This window comes from Eptesicus fuscus, chromosome 20 (assembly GCF_027574615.1).
Source record: "Eptesicus fuscus isolate TK198812 chromosome 20, DD_ASM_mEF_20220401, whole genome shotgun sequence".
Taxonomy (NCBI): domain Eukaryota; kingdom Metazoa; phylum Chordata; class Mammalia; order Chiroptera; family Vespertilionidae; genus Eptesicus; species Eptesicus fuscus.
Genome location: NC_072492.1, coordinates 37,033,569 through 37,053,632, shown reverse-complemented (window position 1 = coordinate 37,053,632; position 20,064 = coordinate 37,033,569). Strand labels below are relative to the sequence as shown.

The window sequence follows — 20,064 nt, the reverse complement described above, 5'->3', positions numbered from 1 at the left end:
GCCTGAGCCAGGGCTTGGGACAGATGCCACCGGCCGGAGAGTGAGCACCGACCTGGAGGAGGAGGAGCACCTCGGCCCCTTTGGCCACGGCCTCTGTTCCTGACGGGCGTGACTGCAGGGAGCACAGTGCTTCCCACGAGGCAGAAGGAAGCCCCGAGTTCCAGCTCAGGCTCCACCAGCCCAGGGGCCTGGGGCGAGCCGCCTCCCCCTCTGCGCTGTGTGTCCTCGCCTGTGAGAGGGAAATCACAGTAAACCGCGCCTGCCTGTCTCGGAGACGCTTGGAGAACTCCGAGCTCGTGCCCGTTCACCAGTCACTTTCTTCACCGGGAAGCCCCTTGACCTCTCTGTTGTGTCAGTTTCCTCCGTAAAATGGGGGCGCCGGAAGGATTAAGTGTGACCACCAGGCGAAGCCCCCAGCACAGTGCCTGGCACGGAAGCCCCCTAAACAGGAGGGTCCCAGCTCCATCAGCCCCTGCCCTGCCCTCTCCGCCGGGGCTCGGCAGTGCAGGCTGGTGCTGGAGACCCAGGGAATGATGGTAGACTTGCTGGATGCGCCCATCTCACCGTCCCTGTCTCTGTTTCTGTGCTTGGGATCTCAAACAGAGGATCCCGCCCTAGCTGGTTTGGCTCAGTGGATAGAGTGTCGGCCCACAGACTGAAGGGTCCCGGGTTCGATCCCAGTCAAGGGCACATGCCTCAGCTGCAGGCTCCATCCCAGGTCCTGGTCAGGGCACATGCGGGAGGCAACCAATCGAAGTGTCTCTCTCACGTCCATGTTTTTCTCTCTGTCTCTCCCCCTCCCTTCCACTCTCTCTAAAAATCAATGGGGAAATATCCTCGGGTGAGGATTAACAAAAAAATAAAGCGAAGAATCCCCCACGCTGGCCGTCATAGAACCGGCACTGTCACTGTGGATGAGGATGCTAAAGAACAGAGAGGGGCAGGCACTGGCCCGGGTGCCACAGCCAGTCAGTGGCAGAGCTGGGCCGGGATGTTTTCCCGTCTCCACTGCCCGGAGCAGTGTCCACAAAAACCCCTTGCTGTCTGCTTTCAAACCTCTCTTCTTTCTTGTCGATCCAAACTCATCTTTCCGTCTCCGCCTTTGTAGCAAGCAGAGCCCAGGATGAGGAGGCCAACCCCAGTACCCCCAGGAGCAGAGACTGCCCCACTGGGGGAGTGTGGGGAGGGGCCCCGCGTGGGCCGAGAATGCCGGCTGCTCTGGGCCAGGCTGCCGACAGAGGAGCCAGTGTACCCAGACATTGGGGCTTTGTGAGCTCGGGGCTCCTGTGTGGGGAAGGTTGTTTTGTTGACCTGACATTGTTTCAGGTTGGCTGAGTGGCAGCATCTTAGCACCCAGGGGCCAGCTCTTGGAGCCAAGCAGGGTCTTGGGGAGACGACAGCCAGGGCCCCCTCACCTGGAGCAAGAGGGGGAGGGGGCTGCCTGGGCCCTGTGAGCACGGAGCAGGTCCCCAGCGGCAAGGCTGAGAGGAAGAGGAAGTCCTGAGGGAGGACACAGAGAGGAGGGAGGAGAAGGCGCCTGTGCACCTTGGGCCAGAGCAGAGGGGCCTGGCCAGCGTGAGGATGGACCGAGTCGGGACAGGGGCGTCCACAGGCTGGGCCAGCCCTGCCAGGAGGCTGGGAGCTCTGAGAACCCAGCCCTCAAACCGGAGCCCACAAAGGAAGACCAGGAGAACCCTAGGGGCCAGGAGGGAGGTGTTGGGGGCCGGCCGGCCGGGCGGGGTGGGCCAGACTCACAGCTGTCCAGATGTGCGTGAGAGATAACTCTGTTTACTGGGCACCCAGTGTAAGTGGGGCGGAGGGGTGAGAAGGGGCTCCTGTGGCCCATGGGCGGGCAGATTAGGAGGCGGGGGCATGAGTCAGGGGTTTGCAAGCTGCCCCTGGGGCGAAGGAGCGAGAACCTGGCGCTGTTAGAGCGGGTGTGAGCTCAGCTGGTTCGCAGAGGGCACCGGTGACGGCAGGAGTTCCTGGAGGGACCCCGAGACTCGTGAGCAGGTGAGCAGGGCCAGGAGGGGTTGGGGTTGGTCTTGGGGTACCTGTGGTGAGGGTTTCTGCAGGTGCCCATCCTAAATCTTTGCCTAAGTGGGCACAGGGGCCCTAACCTTCCAGTGGGGTGCTGGTGGGAGGGGTGAGAACATTGCCGTGTGTGTTGTTGCCCCTCAGGGCACAGGCCCATGGACACCTGCAGCTGGGGTGAGCGGGGCAGCCAATGTTAGGAAAACCGGCCGGTGTTGGGAAAAAGAGGCTGGCACGTGGCAACAGAGGTGTGTGTGGCTGGTGTGTAAATGTGTGTGGGGGTCCCTGGCAGGCTCCTCTTTCTCGGCCCCTCAGATCCCACAGACTCAGGTCTCACTCCAGCCCCTTCTTTCCCCCATGTATGGGGGATCCCTAGGCCACCTCACTATCCTCTTAGGAGAAAAGTTGTCAGCTCTTCCCATTTGGGATATTTCAGGGGGTCCATGAGGGGGGCCTGGCACTGTCCCTGCTCCAGGGACTGTTTGGAGGGAAAGGAGGAGTCCCCTGCCACCTGAGCACCTCAGAGCACTTAGGCTCATTCTGCGGGAACTGGGGAATCAGAGGCGGATGAGGACAGAGAACCCAGTCGCAATGATAACGATGGCAAGCGTTCACCTAGAGCTCCCTCTGCACCAGGCACGTTTTCAAATGCTTTATACACATGAACTTGGGGCTATCACAAGCCTATGAGGTAGATATTTCCCTCCCAAAGTTTTTAAAAAAATATACCACTCAACCCCTGAGCCACACCGGCCGGGCTGAGGTAGATATTATTATTACCCCATTTGACAGATGAGAAAACGGAAGCACAGAGAGGTTGAGTCACTTGCCCGAGGTCACACAAGTCACACAGTTAGCAAACGGCGGGGCTGGGATTTGAACCCGGGCAGTCTGACGGCAGAGTCCGTGCTCTAAACCACTCCCGCTGAACCGGCTAATAGCGGTTTTCTCTCCTGGGGGGCCGCTCAGCCTAACGGTCCCAGAGGTAGCTAGAGTCAGGTAGGCAGGGTTTAGTCCTGTCTGTGATGCCCGCCTACCAGGGGACCACGGCAGGTAAGCCTCTCTGGACCTCAGCTCTCTGCTCTGTGAGACCGCTAGTGACAGTACCCACTGCGCAGAGGGGTTCGGGACCATAGGAGATAAGGCAGTACGGCTTGGCGCGATGCTGGGGCCATTACGCAAAGGTGGTGCTACGCCACCAGGGAGCCCTCCCTGTCATCTGGTCACGGCCGCCCCCCCGGGCCTCTTCCAGCTGTGTGTGCTCCCCCTCCTGGGCTCCAGACGCCCCGCTCGCCTTATCTGGCCTTCCCCGGGCGGGCGGCCGGCCGGCCAGGTGTTTGGTATGCCGCCAGATGCAGGGCAGTGATCAGCGGCGGGTTCTTATCAGTGTCAGGCAGAGCAAGGCCTGCCGCTGGAGGGCGGCTGGGGCTGGTGGTGGCAGCAATCTGGGTTATGGGTGCACCCTCTCAGGCCCTGGGGAGCACCTCTTCTCCCCGCTTCTCTCTCACTGACGTCTCGGAACCCCGGTGGGAAGGCCCCCTATTCTATAGACAGAAGGACCAGCACCTAGAGAGAGGCTGGGAGCGGCCAGTCAGAGGCAGAGAGGCAGCCTGGATTCTCTGGTCCCGGAGCGCCCCTCTGACCCACCACCTCTCAGATGGGAACAGGCCAGAGCCCCCGTGGCACGGGTGAGCATTCCTGGGATCTGAGGCCGAGGCCGAGGCAAGGCCCGAGAAGGGATAAGAAAGAGAATCGAGATGAGACAAGAGTCAGGTAGAGAAACGTGGGGAGAAGGGGTGGGGAGGGGCAGGGAGGGGCAGGGAGGGAGAGAGAAGCTATGTGATCGGGATCTTCAAGGGGCAGGTGCTGTGCAGGAGGGACGGTCCCATCTCAGGCTCTGGGACACTCCCATGGCCATCGCTTGCCCTATCACCACCCCAAGCCAGGGACCCCCCTTTCTCAGGTTAGGGGGTCATGCCCCTCTCCCTGTCTCTAAGGCCTGCAGAGCCATCCACTCGTCAGAGAGAAAGTGCTCGGTGCAGTCCTTTCTGTGTACACCCCCGCCCTGCATGGTCCTAGCTCTGCCCTTTGCCTACCACTGCTCACACCTGGCCGTCCCTCTCCACCTCTCAGCCTTCCACATCCTCCCGGTGCTTCCAGGCCAGCACCAGCGTCTCCTCCTCCAGAGACATTCCATCCCCAACCCCACCACCGAGCCCTGGCGCACAGACCCTCGGCACCCAGCACATTCCGCTCATAGCTCCTTTGTCTGCGGGACCTGTTATCTCCTGAGCCACGGAGCCTGTCACGTATCCCGGGCTTGTCTCCCCAGTCAGGGCGGGAGCCTCTGCAGAGCAGGGACAGCGTCTTGTTCCTCCCAGCCTCCCACTGCTCAGCACCCCGCAGGCACGGAGGGGGCACATTTGCCAGCCTGGCCCAACCTCTCTCCACCATGCCCTGGGCTGCAGTAGGCGAGGGGGTAAAGGCCGTCTCTCCATACCCAGCCCGGGGCCACCCTAGGGAACCTCCGCCACCCCCCACCCCTTGGACTTGTCCTCGCATTCCTGGGCTGGGCATGCCTTCCTCTCTGCTAGCGACACAGCTGGGAAATGGAGGCGCAGGACTCACTGGTCTCCTGGCTGGGTCCTGGTCACACCAGTTCCCCAGGCCCAGAGCCGCATGCCTGCAAGGGGGACACGTTCTTACATCCGTTCTACATGCGTTTACGAGTGGTTACTATGTGTAGCCATTCTGCTAGGAGGGGGGGATTCAATGGGGACTGAGACATGCAGGGTCTTTGCCCTCCTGTGCCTTCCCTTCCAGAGGGATCCTCAGACCATATGTGCACAAATGGGTCCAGAAAATGACAAATGTAGTTGGTGCGTGTTAGGGTGGTCAGGGAAGGAATCTGAAGCGGTGACATTTGAGCTGAGATGTGAGAAGGGGGAGGGGTTCCAGGATGTGGGCAACTGCACAGGTAAAGGCCCTGGGGCAGATAAGGGCTTGGTAAGGAGGCCCAGGGGATACGCGGGGAGAGATAAAAAGAGGCAGAGTCTAGAGGAGGTGGGAGAGAGAAGCAGGGCCACCTCATCCAGGACCTGCGGGCCACTCCCGAGGATGCTGCAGCCCCATGCCCAGCGCGAAGCACGGGTGAGAGAGTGTGCGGTGGAGACTCTTCGGAGGAGCTAAGTGGGGGAGAGGTCAGGCTGCCCTGGGGTTGGCTCTGTCTCAGGGACGGGCAAGAAAATAAGCCAGGTGAGGACTGGCGAGTGGAGAAAGCAGTCAGATTTGCAGGGTATACCCATCCACCCAAACACCCTTACCGGCCAGGCTTCCCCTTCCCTGCACGGCCCCACCGCTCCCGGCCCCGCACGCACGCACGCCAGCCCTCACATCTGAAAATCCAGCTCCTTCCTCCAAGCCTCCACCCACCCCTTCTTCCTCTGACCCCACCATCTCCCGACACCGTCCACCCAAATGCAGCCCGCTCTGGGGCCGGACAGGGAGACCACAGGATGCCCGGTGCCTCTCTCAGCCTGTGCCTCTCCCCTGCAGGGACCCGCAGTGCGGGTTATGCTGGGGGCTCAGATCCCTGCGGATAATCGGACCATCAGGACAGCGCCATGGGGGATTCGCAGGTGAGTCTTTCCCTGCATCTGCAGGGCTCCGACCTGGGGCCTCTGGGAACCTGGCCCTGCATGCCCACCTTCCTGGGGACTCAGGAAGCCCCTCACAGCCCGGTCCTGACGGCCACTTCCTACAGGAGGAGTACGAAGAGGGGCTGGAGGAGATCCTAGAGCAGGAGGAGTATGAAGACCCAGGTGTCCCTGTACCCCAGGTGGAGGAGCCAGAAGGTAAGCCCACCCCCCTCTCTCTGCTGGGTGAGCTGCTGAGCCCCAGACAGGGACATCTGGGGGACTTGTCCTCCCCTCTTCTCTGAACTCCCTCCCTCCCACCCCCCCACAACCCAGCCCCAGGGCCAGTTCTCCCACAATCCTGGCTGATTGAAGGATAAACAGAGTTCTGTTTGAAATGATCACAGGCGGGGCCTGGGGGGCGGGCAGGACCAGTCACCCGTCACCATCACCGTGTCCCTTAGACGTGAGAGGGCAGCCAGGCCTGTCTGGGGCGATGGCGGGAGCCCACATGCCGCCCATGCCCGTCCAGCGCTGGTTCCAGGCCAGGCACTGGCCCTGTTCTGGAAACACTGTTCCGTTTGGGGGTCCAGGGGTCCTGAAAAATTGGGGGCCTTGGGGACCCCCAAGGCAGAGGGACAACAGGAACCCTTCCGTGGTCGCCCAAGGTCTTAGTGGGGAGCCCCAGGCAGGTGCTTATTTACTGTCAACAGGACTTAAGTGCAGGCAATTAGCATCGGCGATAAGAGGCCCCCCTGGGAATGGAGGGCTGGGTGGGGGTGGGGGGCCGAGGGGGCGTTATAAAGGTGCCCAGAGCTCAGCTTGGAAGCAGGGAGAAGCGATGGACGGGCAGGGTTCTTGAGGCAGGTGAGGAGGAAGGGAATGGGTCCCAGGAGGTGGCCGGAGGCGAGGAGACCCCGAGAGACTCCTGAGCATCCCGTTCAGGTGTCTCCAGTCGCCTGGGAGATGACCCTCCGCTCCTCACTGAGGATGAGTCCCAGGGGCCTCCCCAGGGCTCCGATGTGGGGTGGCAGAGCCAGGCTGGGCCAAGAACCGGGCATGGGGAGCCCAGGGGTGGGGTGGGGGCACCGGCGGGACATCATCCTGCCCTGGTTTCTGGGGCTGATGGCGGTGGCGCGGGATTGTCTGGTGGTAGCACTAACCAGCCTCCGGGTTTTCAGCTCACCTCACCGAGCCAACAGCCACAGACTACCACCAAACCACATCACAGCCAGGCACCCACGAGGTAAGGACCCCAGCCTCCCCCAACGCTTCTTCCTGTCCTGCCCTGGGGCCCACCATTAGATCAGGCGAAGGGAGGAGCGGAGGGACTGGTACAGCTTCAAACAGGCCACACACCGGCTAGGGGGACGGGTCCTGGGAAAGGGGTGGAAGGAAAGAGGACAGCTCCCCTTTCGCCCTGCGGCCCTGGCTGCGCTGCCCGGTGCTCCCTGGGGAAGCAAGAAGCAATAACGCTCTCCTCTGCCGGCCCCCCCACATCCCTGTAGGTCCCCAGACTGCCTAGCTGGCTAATAAATTTGTTCTGTCCTCAGCTAGGCCCTCCAGAGTGGCCACCTGGCCCCAAAGACACCCAAGAACAAGCCAAGCCACACACCCACTCAACAGTCTTTGAGGCAGGAGATGACCCAATGACCCCAGGACTCCCCCTCCTTTCCCTTCTAAGTGCCCCCTCTAGCACCCCGTTTGGTCCTGAGGTTCTCCAAACGCCTCTGAAATGAAGTCCGGGGCCGGACAGGAAGCTGAGGAACAGAGCCGGAGTGTGGGCCGTACCTCCGGGACCCTCAAGCATCTCCCCACACTTCCCAGCTCACCCACACTCCAGGCTGGAGTTCCCCACTGGCCGTCCCTCCGAGCTCAGGATCTGCCCCAAATGTTCCAGGGCTCTGGGCCTCCCACCAACATCTCTCAGAGCCTGCCGAGTGTCCGGAGTGTCCGCATGCCCTGGGCTGCCATCTCCCCACGGCCCCGCCCTGAGCCTGATGGGCTAATTCAGGTCTGTGGGGCCGCAGGTCTACGTGGAGCTGCACGAACTCGTGATGGACGGGAAGAACCAGGAGCTGCAATGGATGGAGGCAGCGCGCTGGGTGCGGCTGGAGGAGAACCTGGGGGAGGACGGGGCCTGGGGCCGCCCACACCTGTCTTACCTCACCTTCTGGAGCCTCCTGGAGCTGCAGAGAGCCTTCGCCAAGGGTGAGCCCTGACGGGCCCCTCCGGGACCCCTGCGTGCGAGGCTCGGAGGGGAGGAGGGCCACGGTTCGGCTGTCGGGCTCACCCTCCATTCCCTGCAGGGACTGTCCTCCTGAATCTGCCGGAGACCTCCCTGGCTGGGGTGGCCAACCAGCTGCTGGACCAGTTTATCTACGAGGAGCAGATCCGGCCTCAGGACCGGGACGAGCTGCTCCGGGTCCTGCTCCTCAAACACAGGTGCCCCTGCCTGCCCACACCTGGACCCCACTCCCAAAGAGCTGCCTCCCCGTCCATCTGCCCCGGCTCTCCCTGGGAATCCAAAGCGGCGCCCCCCCCCCCCTTTTTCCTTCCAGAATGGCTTTTGCCTCTGACAGCTCTTGACAGGTGGCCATGTCGCCCTGCTCAGAGTTGGGGGCCACTGGTCCTCAGGAGGGCAGACTCTCAAGGCCCTTCCCTCCATTCACTCTTCTGGCTCCACCTAGTCATTCCAGAAAGAGGCACCTGCTTACAGCCGACACCCTTCGGAAGAGGCCAGGTCTCCTTCCGCCCGGGGTCCCCCTGGTCTGGCCACTGGGAGTCCTAGTTGATCCCTCCCACCACCAGTGCTCTGCAGGTAGCCCAGCCTGAGCGGCTTGCTCAGCCCACGCCCCCTCTGTGTCCTGCAGCCATGCTGGAGACCTAGAGGGCCTGGGGGGTGTGAAGCCCACGGTCGTGACACGTTCTGGGGAGCCCTCCCAGCCTCTGCTCCCCCAACACCCCTCGCTGGAGACTCAGCTATTCTGTGAACAGGTGAGGCTGCACCGGGGGTGCCTGGGGAGAGCCGGCAGTGTGGTTAGAAGTGAGAGTAGCGAGGGGAGGAGGGGGCCGGGTGCTCTCCTTACCACCTTCCTTCCAACAGAGAGAGGGGGGCACAGCGGGCCACTCACCATCCGGAATTTTGGAAAAGATCCCCCCGGATTCGGAGGCCACCCTGGTGCTCGTGGGTAAGCACTGGTGCTCCTACCTACTCACCCCTCTCCACCCCGGCTTCCACCTTCTGTCCTGGCCCCGCCTGCCTCTCCCGAAGCCCGGACCCCAGCTGTGGCCCCTCAGCTTGGCCAGGCCACCTCACGTCCCCCGCCCCGTCCCACAGGCCGAGCCTCCTTCCTGGAGCGGCCCGTGCTGGGCTTCGTGAGGCTGCAGGAGGCCACCGAGCTGGAGGACGCGGTGCAGCTGCGCGTGCCCGTGCGCTTCCTCCTCGTGCTGCTGGGACCCGAGGCCTCTCACATCGACTACACCCAGCTTGGCCGGGCTGCTGCCATCCTCCTGTCCGAGAGAGTAAGGAGGGGCCGGCGAGGGCCGGGGGAGCCGGGCAGCTGGGTGGCGGTTGAGGCCCAGTCTCCACTGGACTGGCCTGGGTCACGTGAGCGTCACTAGTTTGGCCCATTCGGTCTGATCCAGCTGTTTCTGGCATGTCTGGCCAGAGTAATCTGGCCCGGCCCGGCCTGACGGGCCTGGCATGACCTGATCTGGCCCCCTCTGACCTGCTTCTTCCTGGTCAAGTCTGGCCCGGAATGGCCTAGTCTGCTCTGGCTTCATCTGGTTTGCTTAGTTCTCTCTCCTTTCTTCATTTAGGACTGGGTCTGCTTCCCCCCAACCCTTTCATAGTGTGTGTGGCAGGGAGGGGGTGGGGGTGGGGGCAGCTGGTAAAGGAGGTGGGCAAGAAAAGCAGTTCCTAGCAAGGAGGAGCTGGGCGAGAGGGTTCTGTCCTCGGGGGCCCTGGCTGTGGACTCCTGGGCCCTTTCCCCCAGCAGGGCCAGGCAGCCCTGACCCCCTCCCTGGCCCCCAGGTGTTCCGCACGGATGCGTACCTGGCCCAGAGCCGGCAGGAGCTGGTGCACTCCCTGGAGGGCTTCCTGGACTGCAGCCTGGTGCTGCCTCCCTCGGACGCCCCCTCAGAGCAGGCCCTGCTCAGCCTGGTGCCCGTGCAGAGGGAGCTGCTGCGAAGACGCTACCTGCCCAGCCCTGCCAAGCCAGACCCCAGGTTCTACAAAGGCCTAGGTACCCGCCCTGCCCGGCCCAAGGCTCTCTGGGCCCCACAGACCCTCAGACACCCCGGCCCAGCCCTGTGAGCCCTACCTCCCTCTTCCCACCAAACGCCCTGGTGTCCCTTCTCCCTGTTCTCTTGCCACCCAGCCTCCTTGGGCTGCCCCATTCCCATCAGACGATACCCCCTCCCCTCCCCTCTCCCCACACTCCCCCCGCTGCCCCCCACGACCATGGTCCTATTCTTCACTACAGATTTAAATGGAGGCCCAGGGGTCCCTGGTGGCCCGGATGACCCTCTGCAACGAACAGGCAGGCTCTTCGGGGGCCTGGTGCGTGACTTAAAGCGCCGCTACCCTCGCTACTTGAGTGACATCACGGATGCACTCAGCCCCCAGGTCCTGGCTGCCGTCATCTTCATCTACTTTGCCGCCCTGTCACCTGCCATCACCTTTGGCGGCCTCCTGGGTCAGTTCCTCTGCGTGCCCCTGCCCCCCCCCCACCCCACCCCCAACCCTTTCTTCTGATCCTCTGGCCACTGTGGGCCCTCACTTCTGCCCCGATCTGACACTCCGGACCCCTGCCTGCATCAGCCTGCCCAGGAAATGCTCCGCTGGTCCCTGGAAATGGTCTCTGACCTTGACCCCACTGTCACTTCTGCCCACAGGAGAGAAGACCCAGAACCAGATGGGGGTGTCGGAGCTGCTCATCTCCACGGCAGCGCAGGGCATCCTCTTCGCCCTGCTGGCGGCTCAGCCCCTGCTTGTGGTGGGCTTCTCAGGCCCCCTGCTCGTGTTCGAGGAAGCCTTCTTCTCGGTAGCTCTGTTCTGGCCCCCCTGTGACCCTGTGACCCTGTGACCCTGTGCCCGGCGCCCAGGGCTGGGCCTGCTTGTCTGACCCCAGTTCCCTCTGACCACCCTGCAGTTCTGCAACAACAATGGCCTGGAGTACCTCGTGGGTCGTGTGTGGATCGGCTTCTGGCTCATCCTGCTGGTGGTGCTGGTGGTGGCCTTCGAGGGCAGCTTCCTGGTCCGCTTCATCTCCCGCTACACCCAGGAGATCTTCTCCTTCCTCATCTCCCTCATCTTCATCTACGAGACGTTCACCAAACTGATCAAGGTGGGAGGGGGAACGAGCATGGGGGGTGCGTGTGTGAGACTGAGCATAAGCTAGGTGACTGTGTGTCACTGCACGCACGTCTGCCTGGCACTTGTGTGGCCGTGTTTTCATGGTATGTGACTATGACCACATACATGTTGACACCTGCAAGGAGAGGGCACCTCTGTGTGCACCTGTCCATGTTTATAACCACACAGATGACTAATGGGTGAGCATGTGTGTGAGACTGAAATGGGAATTGCATGCGTGGTGGGGACAGTGGGGGTGGAGGGGTGTTGAGGCTCTGATGTCCCCCCTCCCTCTCCCGCACTTGCCCTCAAGAACCGCAGGTCCTGTGGATGGAGCACCCTGACCCCTCAGCTCTGTCACCTCAAACTAGGCCTGCCTCTGTGTCTGCGTTTTTAAAATATATATATTTTTATTGATTTCAGAGAGCAAGGGAGAGAAAGAGAGAGAAACATTAATGATGGGAGAGAATCATTGATCAGCTGCCTCCTGCATGCCCCCCATTGAGGATTGAGCCCACAACCCAGGCATGTGATCTTGACCAGAATCGAGCCCCGGACCCTTCAGTCCACAGTCCTGAAGCCAGACCAGCTAGGGCTGTGTCTGCATTTTACAGGAAGAGTGGACACCATATGTCTGTCCCTGATTCTGTAGGCTGGTGGGTCTTTCCAAGTCTTTAAAGCTCTGCACTCCACTCTCCCAGTCTCCTCATGTCTCCAGGCCCTGGGTGATCACAGACCACACACACACACACACACACACACACACACACACACACACACACACGTACGTACATATTGCCTTCATGGCCTCCCTCACCCAAGCCTAGCCTGGTCCGCACGCCTGAAAACCAAGCCGTAGAATGTCATTGCCCCTCTGTTACCCTATCAGCTGCGGAAGATAGGTGGACGGATGATGGGTGGGTAGATGGATGATGCACAGAGGGTGGATGGATGGGAGGGAACAGGATGCCTTGGTTTTCTGCTGCAGATCTTCCAGAGCCACCCGCTGCAGAAGCATTACAAACACAACGTGACGACAGACCCTAAACCTCAGGACCCCCTGCCCAACACAGCCCTCCTCTCCCTTGTGCTCATGGCTGGCACCTTCTTCTTAGCCATGACGCTGCGCAAGTTCAAGAACAGCTCCTACTTCCCCGGCAAGGTAAGCATTCGTCTCCACTGCCCTGGCCTGCCCTGCCCTCTCCCCGTCCAAAGCACCCTCCTAGCTTCCCCAGGGTCGTTCGCTCCCCTTCTTTCCTTAGATTCTCAGTCCCAACTCCAAGCCTCCCTGGCCCCCTCTTCATCAAGATCCCACCCTTCAGGGAAGCCCGCCCCCTTTCTCAGCATGCCCAGGCCGAGAACCCCGTGGGGAGGCAGGGACAGGGCGTGGAAGGGGGTAGCGAACCGGGAAGAGCAGGGCCCCCTGGGTGACGAGGGGGCAGAAGGGGGCCAAGTGGGAGGTGGGGGACCACCGGGCACTAACCGCTGGTTCTCCCACCTGCCCTCAGCTGCGACGGGTCATCGGGGACTTTGGGGTCCCCATCTCCATCCTGATCATGGTCATGGTGGATTCTCTCATCCAGGATACCTACACCCAGGTGACCCTCTCCTTCTACCCTCATTTCATTTCCCCAGCTTGCTCTCTCCCCAGAATGGCTTTCCCAAACCTGGAGTGAGCTAGAACTACACCTACCCCATCCCTGGCCTCCGGGGGAGCCCCACGTTCCTCCCACAGCCTTACAGAACCCCTGTGGCTGAAGCTGGGGCCTGGGTCAGGTTGTTCCTTTACTCTTTAACCCAGGGCAGCAGGAAAGAATCTGTTCTGGAGCCAGGCAAGATCTGCCCCCAAATAGTTGTGTGATGTAAGGCAAGCTCCATCACCTCTCTGACCCCGTTTCCTTATCTGTGGAGTTTGGGATGAGATGTATGTAAAAGTCGTACATCCATGTAGGGACTGGGTACACAGTAGACGCGCAATAAAAGTGAGCTCCCCAGTGTCCAGGACCCGATCTGCCCCTGTCTCCACCTCTCCCCATCCCCTGCCCCCGTGTTCTCAACTGCCTCCCCTCCCGCAGAAACTCAGCGTGCCTAAAGGCCTCAAAGTCTCCAACTCCTCGGCCCGGGGCTGGATCATCCACCCGCTGGGCTTGTATTCCCATTTCCCCATCTGGATGATGTTTGCCTCCGCTCTGCCTGCCCTGCTGGTCTTCATCCTCATCTTCCTTGAGTCCCAGATCACCACGTGAGAGCCAGGGTGGGGCTGGGCCTGGGAGAGTTGGAGGCAGAGAAAGGGACAGGTTGCAGGCGGGCCAGACACCCAGCACGGATGCTAGTTAGACTCAGTGGGATGTGTGGCCCTCCCTACGCACAGGGGTAGGCAGGGGCGGGGGCAGGGCCAGGCTGCGTGGGACCCAGCAACGTGTAATTTAGGGAGCCCTTTGTAAGAAAAAGAACACGAAATGAGAACTACAAAATACGGTGCCAGGTCTTGGAAAGGACCTGGGCCAGTGACGCTGGCTGGAGCCTACGCTTCATTAGCTTCAGAGTACACCTGCCTGTGGAGACGTCGGAAGACATTTCTGCTCTTGGAGTCTGGATTCTCAAGATGGGGTGGGAGGGAGGGGGGCAAAGAACTCCAAGGGGGGTGGGCACAGAAGGGTAAACGGAGGCACATAGAAACTCAAGTATGGGGAAGGAAGGAGGGGCCCAGGGAGTGCGGGAGGGAGAGCCCTGCTTATCCCCGACCTCCCCCCCCCCCATCTCCTAGGCTGATTATCAGCAAACCAGAACGCAAGTTGATCAAGGGCTCCGGCTTCCACCTGGACCTGCTGCTGGTCATTGGCATGGGCGGGTTGGCCACTCTCTTCGGGATGCCCTGGCTCAGCGCCACCACCGTGCGTTCTGTCACCCATGCCAATGCCCTCACCGTCATGGGCAAGGCCAGTGCCCCAGGGGCTGCAGCCCAGATCCAGGAAGTCAAGGAGCAGCGGATCAGCGGGCTCCTGGTCTCTGTGCTTGTGGGTGAGTGAGGGCTGGCCACACTCTCTACCACCCTCTGGCCCTGCCCCTGGCCTCCAGCCCCTGCCCCTTAGGATCCAGCCCCCTCCAGCCCTCCCCACACACCTGCTGCCCGCATCTCCCCAGTGTGTTAGTCACATGATGGAATTCTGGAGCAAATTACCAAGGTGCTGAGATGGGCATCTGAGCAGGGGGGGAAGGAGGGCCTCCATTACGAAAGCCTTCTCTAGACAGAAGTTCACTAACTGAGTTCCAGCCCTGCCCTGTGGGCCTCAGTTTCCTTTTTTGCACCATTACAGGGTTTCTTAGATGCCCCTGAGGTCTCTCTAGCTCAGCTGCTCTATGACTGACACAAAGGGTAGTGCTCCAGGGCATAATCTAGTGGGGAGAGGGAAAGGGAGAGGGAGGAGGGAGAGGGGGAGGAGAAGACAGAGGGTCACTGTGGTTGATCTGAGTCTGGAGTAGCTGTGAGTCCAGCTAGACTCGGTGTGGGCCTCACTATGATCGCTGATGGCGAGGCCAGGGAAGTTTCTTAAAGAAGGTGAAGTTGGTGTTAGCTGGAGGAGGGTTAGGATTTGGACAGGTGGAGGGTGATGGAGACATTCTGGGCTGGAGTGAGGAAAAAGGCGGGCTTTTCTGACTCTGTGACCTCCCTGGGTTACAGGAGTAGGTTTTGAAGTCAGGCAGGCCGGAGCTTGTCTCCCTGCTCTGCCAGTTACTAGCTGTGTGGCCTTAGGCAAGTGGCTTTACCTCTCTGAGTCTGTTTCCTCATCTCTAAAAGGCGGGTAATACCTATTAAAAGGATCCACAGAGCCCTGGCCTATGTGGTTCAGTGGCTAGAGCATCATCCCAATGCCCAAAGGGTCACGGGTTCAATCCCGGTCTGGGAGTGTACGGGAGGCAACAGATCATGTTCCTCTCTCACATTCATATCTCTCTCTCTCTGTCTCTCTCTCTCTCTCTTCTCCCTGCCCTCTCCCTTCCTCTCTAGAACCAATGAAAAAAACATATCCTCGGGTGAGGATAAAAAAAAAAAAAATCCACAGAAAGGACTCTACGTGGCGCCTGTGGTTTCACTCCCCGACCTGGTGCCGGTCCCCCAGGGCATGTGAGGCTGAAAGTTTGTGGTTCTCCCTGCAGGCCTGTCCATCCTCATGGGGCCCATCCTGTCCCACATCCCCCTGGCTGTGCTGTTTGGCATCTTCCTCTACATGGGCGTCACCTCCCTCAGCGGCATCCAGCTCTTCGACCGCATCTTGCTTCTCTTCAAGCCGCCCAAGTACCACCCGGATGTGCCCTACGTCAAGCGGGTACAGGGCCCTCCGGCTGCCCAGCCCAGGGTGGGGCGGGAGTGCTTGGTGCCGGGCAGGGCAGGCGATGACCCCCGCCTCTGCCCGCAGGTAAAGACCTGGCGCATGCACCTGTTCACCGGCATCCAGATCGTCTGCCTGGCAGGGCTGTGGGCAGTGAAGTCCTTCCAGGCCACCTCGCTGGCCCTGCCCTTCGTCCTGATCCTCACGGTGCCCCTGCGGCGGCTCCTGCTGCCCCTCATCTTCAGGAACCTGGAGCTCCAGTGTGTGAGTGGCAGCTCCCCAGCCCCACCCCTCAAGGCCTGGGGCAGGAGGGAGGCTGAGAGAGAGCAGGAGCTGGAGGGCAGGACCCCAGAGCTGGCTCAGGGAGGGCTCCGTGAGAGAGGGTGGGTCTCAGCATTAAGGAAGGTCTGGATCTGGGGCCTGCATTCAAATCCTGGCACTGCCACATCCAAGTGGCCTCATTTTCCTGTGCCTTGGGTTTGCTCGCCTGTAAAAGGAGGGGTACTGACAGGGTGGGTGAGAGGGTTAAGAGGCACACAGGGTGTGACCCACGTGAGCTGTCCTGACCATTGGGCGCTGGTCCTGCGGTCTTCTTACTCATTTTGGAAGCGCCTGCTCCTCCAGTAGAATTTGTCTAAGGTGTGACACAGGTCACCGTGGGGGTGCCCTGGTGAAGGAATCCCCTGCCTGCCCTCTAGAGGTCCGTCTCCTGCAAAGGGCATCAGATGCCCAGGGCTCCCTACACTTTGGGAATTTCTCATGTGGACCAACCCTGGGGGCAGAGAGCCAGGCCCTCTCCTAACTCCAGGGGTGCCTCTTAGGGCTGGGGGAGGGCTCATCTGGCCCCTGGGCCACTCACTCTCTCTCCTTCCTGCCCTGCCCTCCAGCTGGATGCTGATGATGCCAAGCCAAGCTTTGATGAGGAGGAAGGTCGGGATGAATATGACGAGGTGCCCATGCCTGTGTGAGAGGAGGCCCAGGCCCCAGACCTCTCCCCCATTCCACTGCTCCACTTTCTCAGGAAAAGCAGAAGTTCAAGGCCACCTCATGGACTCCCAGGTCCCTCCTGGGGCAGCAGCGGAGGCCCCGAGGCTGTGGGTGGGGGAAGGCAGGGGTGTCTAGAAAACCTTCCACAATGGCTAGACTGACTTTTTTGGGGGGCTGGAAATGGCCAGTGGAGCCCACATTAGGGCATCCACTGTGCAGCCCCTCCTGCTGCCACACTGCCGCATGGGGGTACCCTGCTGGGGGACTTAGATCTGAGCCCGGACTTAGATCTGGCACAGACTGGGGCAATGGTGAGGGAGGGAGTTGGGAGGGTGGGTTCAAGTTTCAGCTTGCTATGTGACCTTGAGCAAGTCCTTAACCTCTCCAGCTTCTGCTTTTTCTTCTGTAAAATGGGTATATTGATAATAATACCCACATTACAGGATGGTTACTGAGGACCAAAGATAAATGTGAACAAAGGGCTTTGTAAACTCTGAAAGGACTATTATGCTGTAGTCATTCTTCTTCAAGCCTGCCCAAGGTCACACAGCTCCTGAACCATACAGTTGGGATTTGGACCGGGTCTCCCGATTCTGAGGCCAGAGCTCTGTGCTCTCCTTCAGTCATCCACCTTCCCATGCTTAGCGATGCCCCTGCTGATGCCTCCCTCCATTCTCTACTCCAACCCCCTACCTGGGGACCCTTTTCTCTGGCGCAGAGGGAGGTGTCCTGGTGAGGGCAAGGTGTGGGTAAGGAGGCAATCAGGGCTGGGACTCAGGACTCCTAAGTGCTTGTTCCCTTCCCCCATGCTCTCATTCATTCATTCATTCACTCATTCATTCATTCATTCATTCATTCCACAAGCACTTACTGAGCCCCTGGGCCCTGTGGACACAGAGCTGACAGAGCCAAGAAACCTGCCGAGGGATGGGGAGTGATGGGGACTCACAGTCTGTTCTAGATCTGGATGGGTGGGGAGGGCGGGAATGGGGAGGGGAGGGAAGTTTGTAATTTATTGGTTGGGGATTTTCTCAGAGCTGTCACTGTACTTTGGCCTCCCACATGCCCAGACCCCCATTAGTGACCCACTGCCCCCAACCCCACCCAAGCAATCTTGGGGAAAACCCAGATTTGACCAGTTGAAGTAGGAGACAGTGGGCTCTGCAGAATATGGGCAAATCTATTTTTTTAAAAAACAAAAATATAAAAAGAGTCGAAAGAACTAGAAATGTAAGAGATGGTTGAAACTGAGAATCATGGTGTGACAGGAAAAAAAGGGGCGTGGGACTCCTGGTGGGAGGCCCTCGGGTCCACCCCTGAAGGCTGACAGCCGCCTCCCACCACTTCACTTTCTTTTTCTTTTTAAAAAAAATGTATTTCTTTATTGATTTCAGAGAGGAAGGAAGATGGAGAGAGAGATAGAAACATCAATGATGAGAGAGTATCATTGATCGGCTGCCTCCTGCACGCCCCCTACTGGGGATCGAGCCCACAACCCAGGCATGTGCCCTTGGCCAGAATCGAACCTGGGACCCTTCAGTCCGCAGGCCGACACTCTATCCACTGAGCCAAACTGGCGAGGGCCCACCACTTCACTGTCTGTAAAACGGGAACGATAATGCTATCAAGCTCTAGGCTTGTTATGAGGGTTGAGTGAGACAGTGCATGTACAGGCTTGCTTAACACAGGCCTCCGAGGAAGAGCTCAATAAACGTTAGCTGCTGGTTTTGTTCTTCTGGTTGAGATGTCCCTGCCCCTCCTTCCCTCTGCTCCTCGAACACGGGAAAGAAGGCCACCCGTTCTGCTAGTGCCCTTCCCCTCGGTGCCTGGGAATAGGTTTTGCCAATAAATGTATGTGTGGTGGAGTGACTGCCTTGCTGGAATGCCCCTCCCGGAGTCAGGGGTCCCAGGGGTCTTGGCTGGGCCAGGCAGACATGGTGTGTGTGGTGTGGAGCTGGTGCAGGGCTGCAGCCCTGGGTGCAAGGAGAGCCAGGCTGGGGCGGGGCCAGGCTGGTGGCCCCCCAAGCTTTAGGGGCTGAGAGGAGGGCCAGCACACTGTGAGGGGCAGAGAGCAAGGGAAGCAAGCTTACACTCAGGACATCCTTCCTCTCCAGAATAAGCAGGAGCCGTGGGGGTGGGGAGGGGGCTGTAAAGGGGCCTGGCCCTGCCTCTAGGACCGTGGACCCCACATCCCTTTGAAACAGTCAGTCCCTTAGCCTGGCCTCTTCAAGCTGGGCAGCGTCTCCGAGAGGGATCAGCGGAGAGGAAATGCAGTTGGCTGTCAGTCACAGAGGAGCAGTATCTCTTGACCAGCTTCCCACCATCCCCCACTCTGATCCCCCTGGAGACTCTGTCTCCCCAACCCCCCACCCTGCCCCCAGCCGCTTTCAGCAATTCTAAGGAGCTGCTGGGTCAGGGTGTCACCCAAGATGGAGAGGAAGATGCCAGGGCCTACTCCCCCTCCACCCTCCCCAGCCTTCCAGCCAGAGGTCAGTGCGGGTTGGTCCGCTGGCTTCCTTCCCTGGATCTATATTTACTTGCTGCCTATCCCCAGCTGACCCCTCCCAGGCTGGCCAGCGCAGCAGCCAAAGGACTAGGGAGCTACAGGAGCCCCAGGCAACCCAGCCACCCACCTCCCACGCACAGCAGCGTCATGTCCCACGGCATTGGCCCTGCCCTGAGCTTGCCAGAACCCCATTCCCCACCTTGAGCCAGGAAATGTGAAGACCACAGAAATCAATCAGGATCTGACTTCCTGCCTGGCCTGAGGCCTCATTCCCCCTGCATTTCCTGCCCCTGCACAGATGCCCTGTGCGCCCCCACCCCCTGCATTTCCTTTCATGGAAATTCCCTCTAAGTGAATTAATGGCCACAGTGAGATCCACCCTTTTAGGTGAACACAAGAAAACCCCACGCCTGGTAAGGAAATGGATCAACAGAAGCCAAAAGCTCTAAACCTGAAGATATTCTTGGCAGGACTATCTATGGAAGCAAAACACTAGAAAGAACCCCAATTCTCAGAAATAGGAGAGCAGTTAGTAAATGACCCTACATCAATATAAAGGCACCACAGGCAGGCCTTCCAAATAATAATGAAGAAGCTGTTGGATCAGCTTGGTGCAATCACATAATCCTGGGTGTCTGAGGCCAAGGGGGTTGGAGTTCCAGCTTTGTGACAGGAGTTGGACAGAGAACCTCCTCTCTGAGCTCAGTTTTCCACATCTGTAAAGTGGAGATAATGAGATCACAGACCTAGAGGTCCCAGCCCAGGACTGGCGTTTGGTGAATAAAAATTCATTCCTGTTAAGCAAGGCACGAAGCGATTTAACTGCCCTGGTGACAGCTGTGCAGGAAAGTGTAGTATGCACACGAATGAAGAATGAAGGTTAGGCGGTTAGACACAAAAAATTAAAGTGCCATGGTGTGGGAGAATTATAGGGGATATCATTTCCTCCTCTTCTTTTGGACTTTAGGTGCAGAGGGTTAAGTTAATCATCCTCCTCAGTTCACGGAAAATTATCATTGAACATTAATGTTTCCTTCCTTCCTTCCCTCCTTCCTTCCCTCCTTCCTTCCCTCCCTTCTTTCCTTCTTTCCTTCCCTTCCTTCCTTCCTTCCTTCCTTCCTTCCTTCCTTCCTTCCTTCCTTCCTTCTTTCCTTCCTTCCCTTTTGTCCTCATTTCCTACTCCTGTTTTCTTTCCCCTCCATAGACAATGAC

General features: G+C 59.6%; 1 protein-coding gene across 1 annotated transcript; it reads left to right on the top strand.

Annotated features, from left to right (window-relative positions):
- Positions 1–5,657: 5,657 nt before the first annotated feature.
- Positions 5,658–16,327, top strand: SLC4A1 (solute carrier family 4 member 1 (Diego blood group)). The gene is made up of 19 exons (XM_008149268.3): positions 5,658–5,672; positions 5,798–5,888; positions 6,851–6,915; positions 7,700–7,880; positions 7,979–8,114; positions 8,543–8,666; positions 8,776–8,860; positions 9,010–9,194; positions 9,706–9,916; positions 10,157–10,369; positions 10,569–10,717; positions 10,826–11,020; positions 12,017–12,190; positions 12,537–12,626; positions 13,104–13,270; positions 13,796–14,049; positions 15,187–15,356; positions 15,447–15,623; positions 16,247–16,327. The coding sequence occupies exons 1-19, from the start codon at positions 5,658–5,660 to the stop codon at positions 16,325–16,327; spliced, it is 2,763 nt and encodes a 920-aa protein (XP_008147490.2).
- Positions 16,328–20,064: the final 3,737 nt, after the last annotated feature.

What these genes read in the sequence shown, in the direction of transcription:
- SLC4A1 (XM_008149268.3), top strand. An exon ending in GCAGAGAGCCTTCGCCAAGG is followed by an intron (nt 7,881 to 7,978) that starts GTGAGCCCTGAC and finishes CATTCCCTGCAG; the next exon opens with GGACTGTCCTCCTGAATCTG. An exon ending in CAGGTTCTACAAAGGCCTAG is followed by an intron (nt 9,917 to 10,156) that starts GTACCCGCCCTG and finishes TCTTCACTACAG; the next exon opens with ATTTAAATGGAGGCCCAGGG.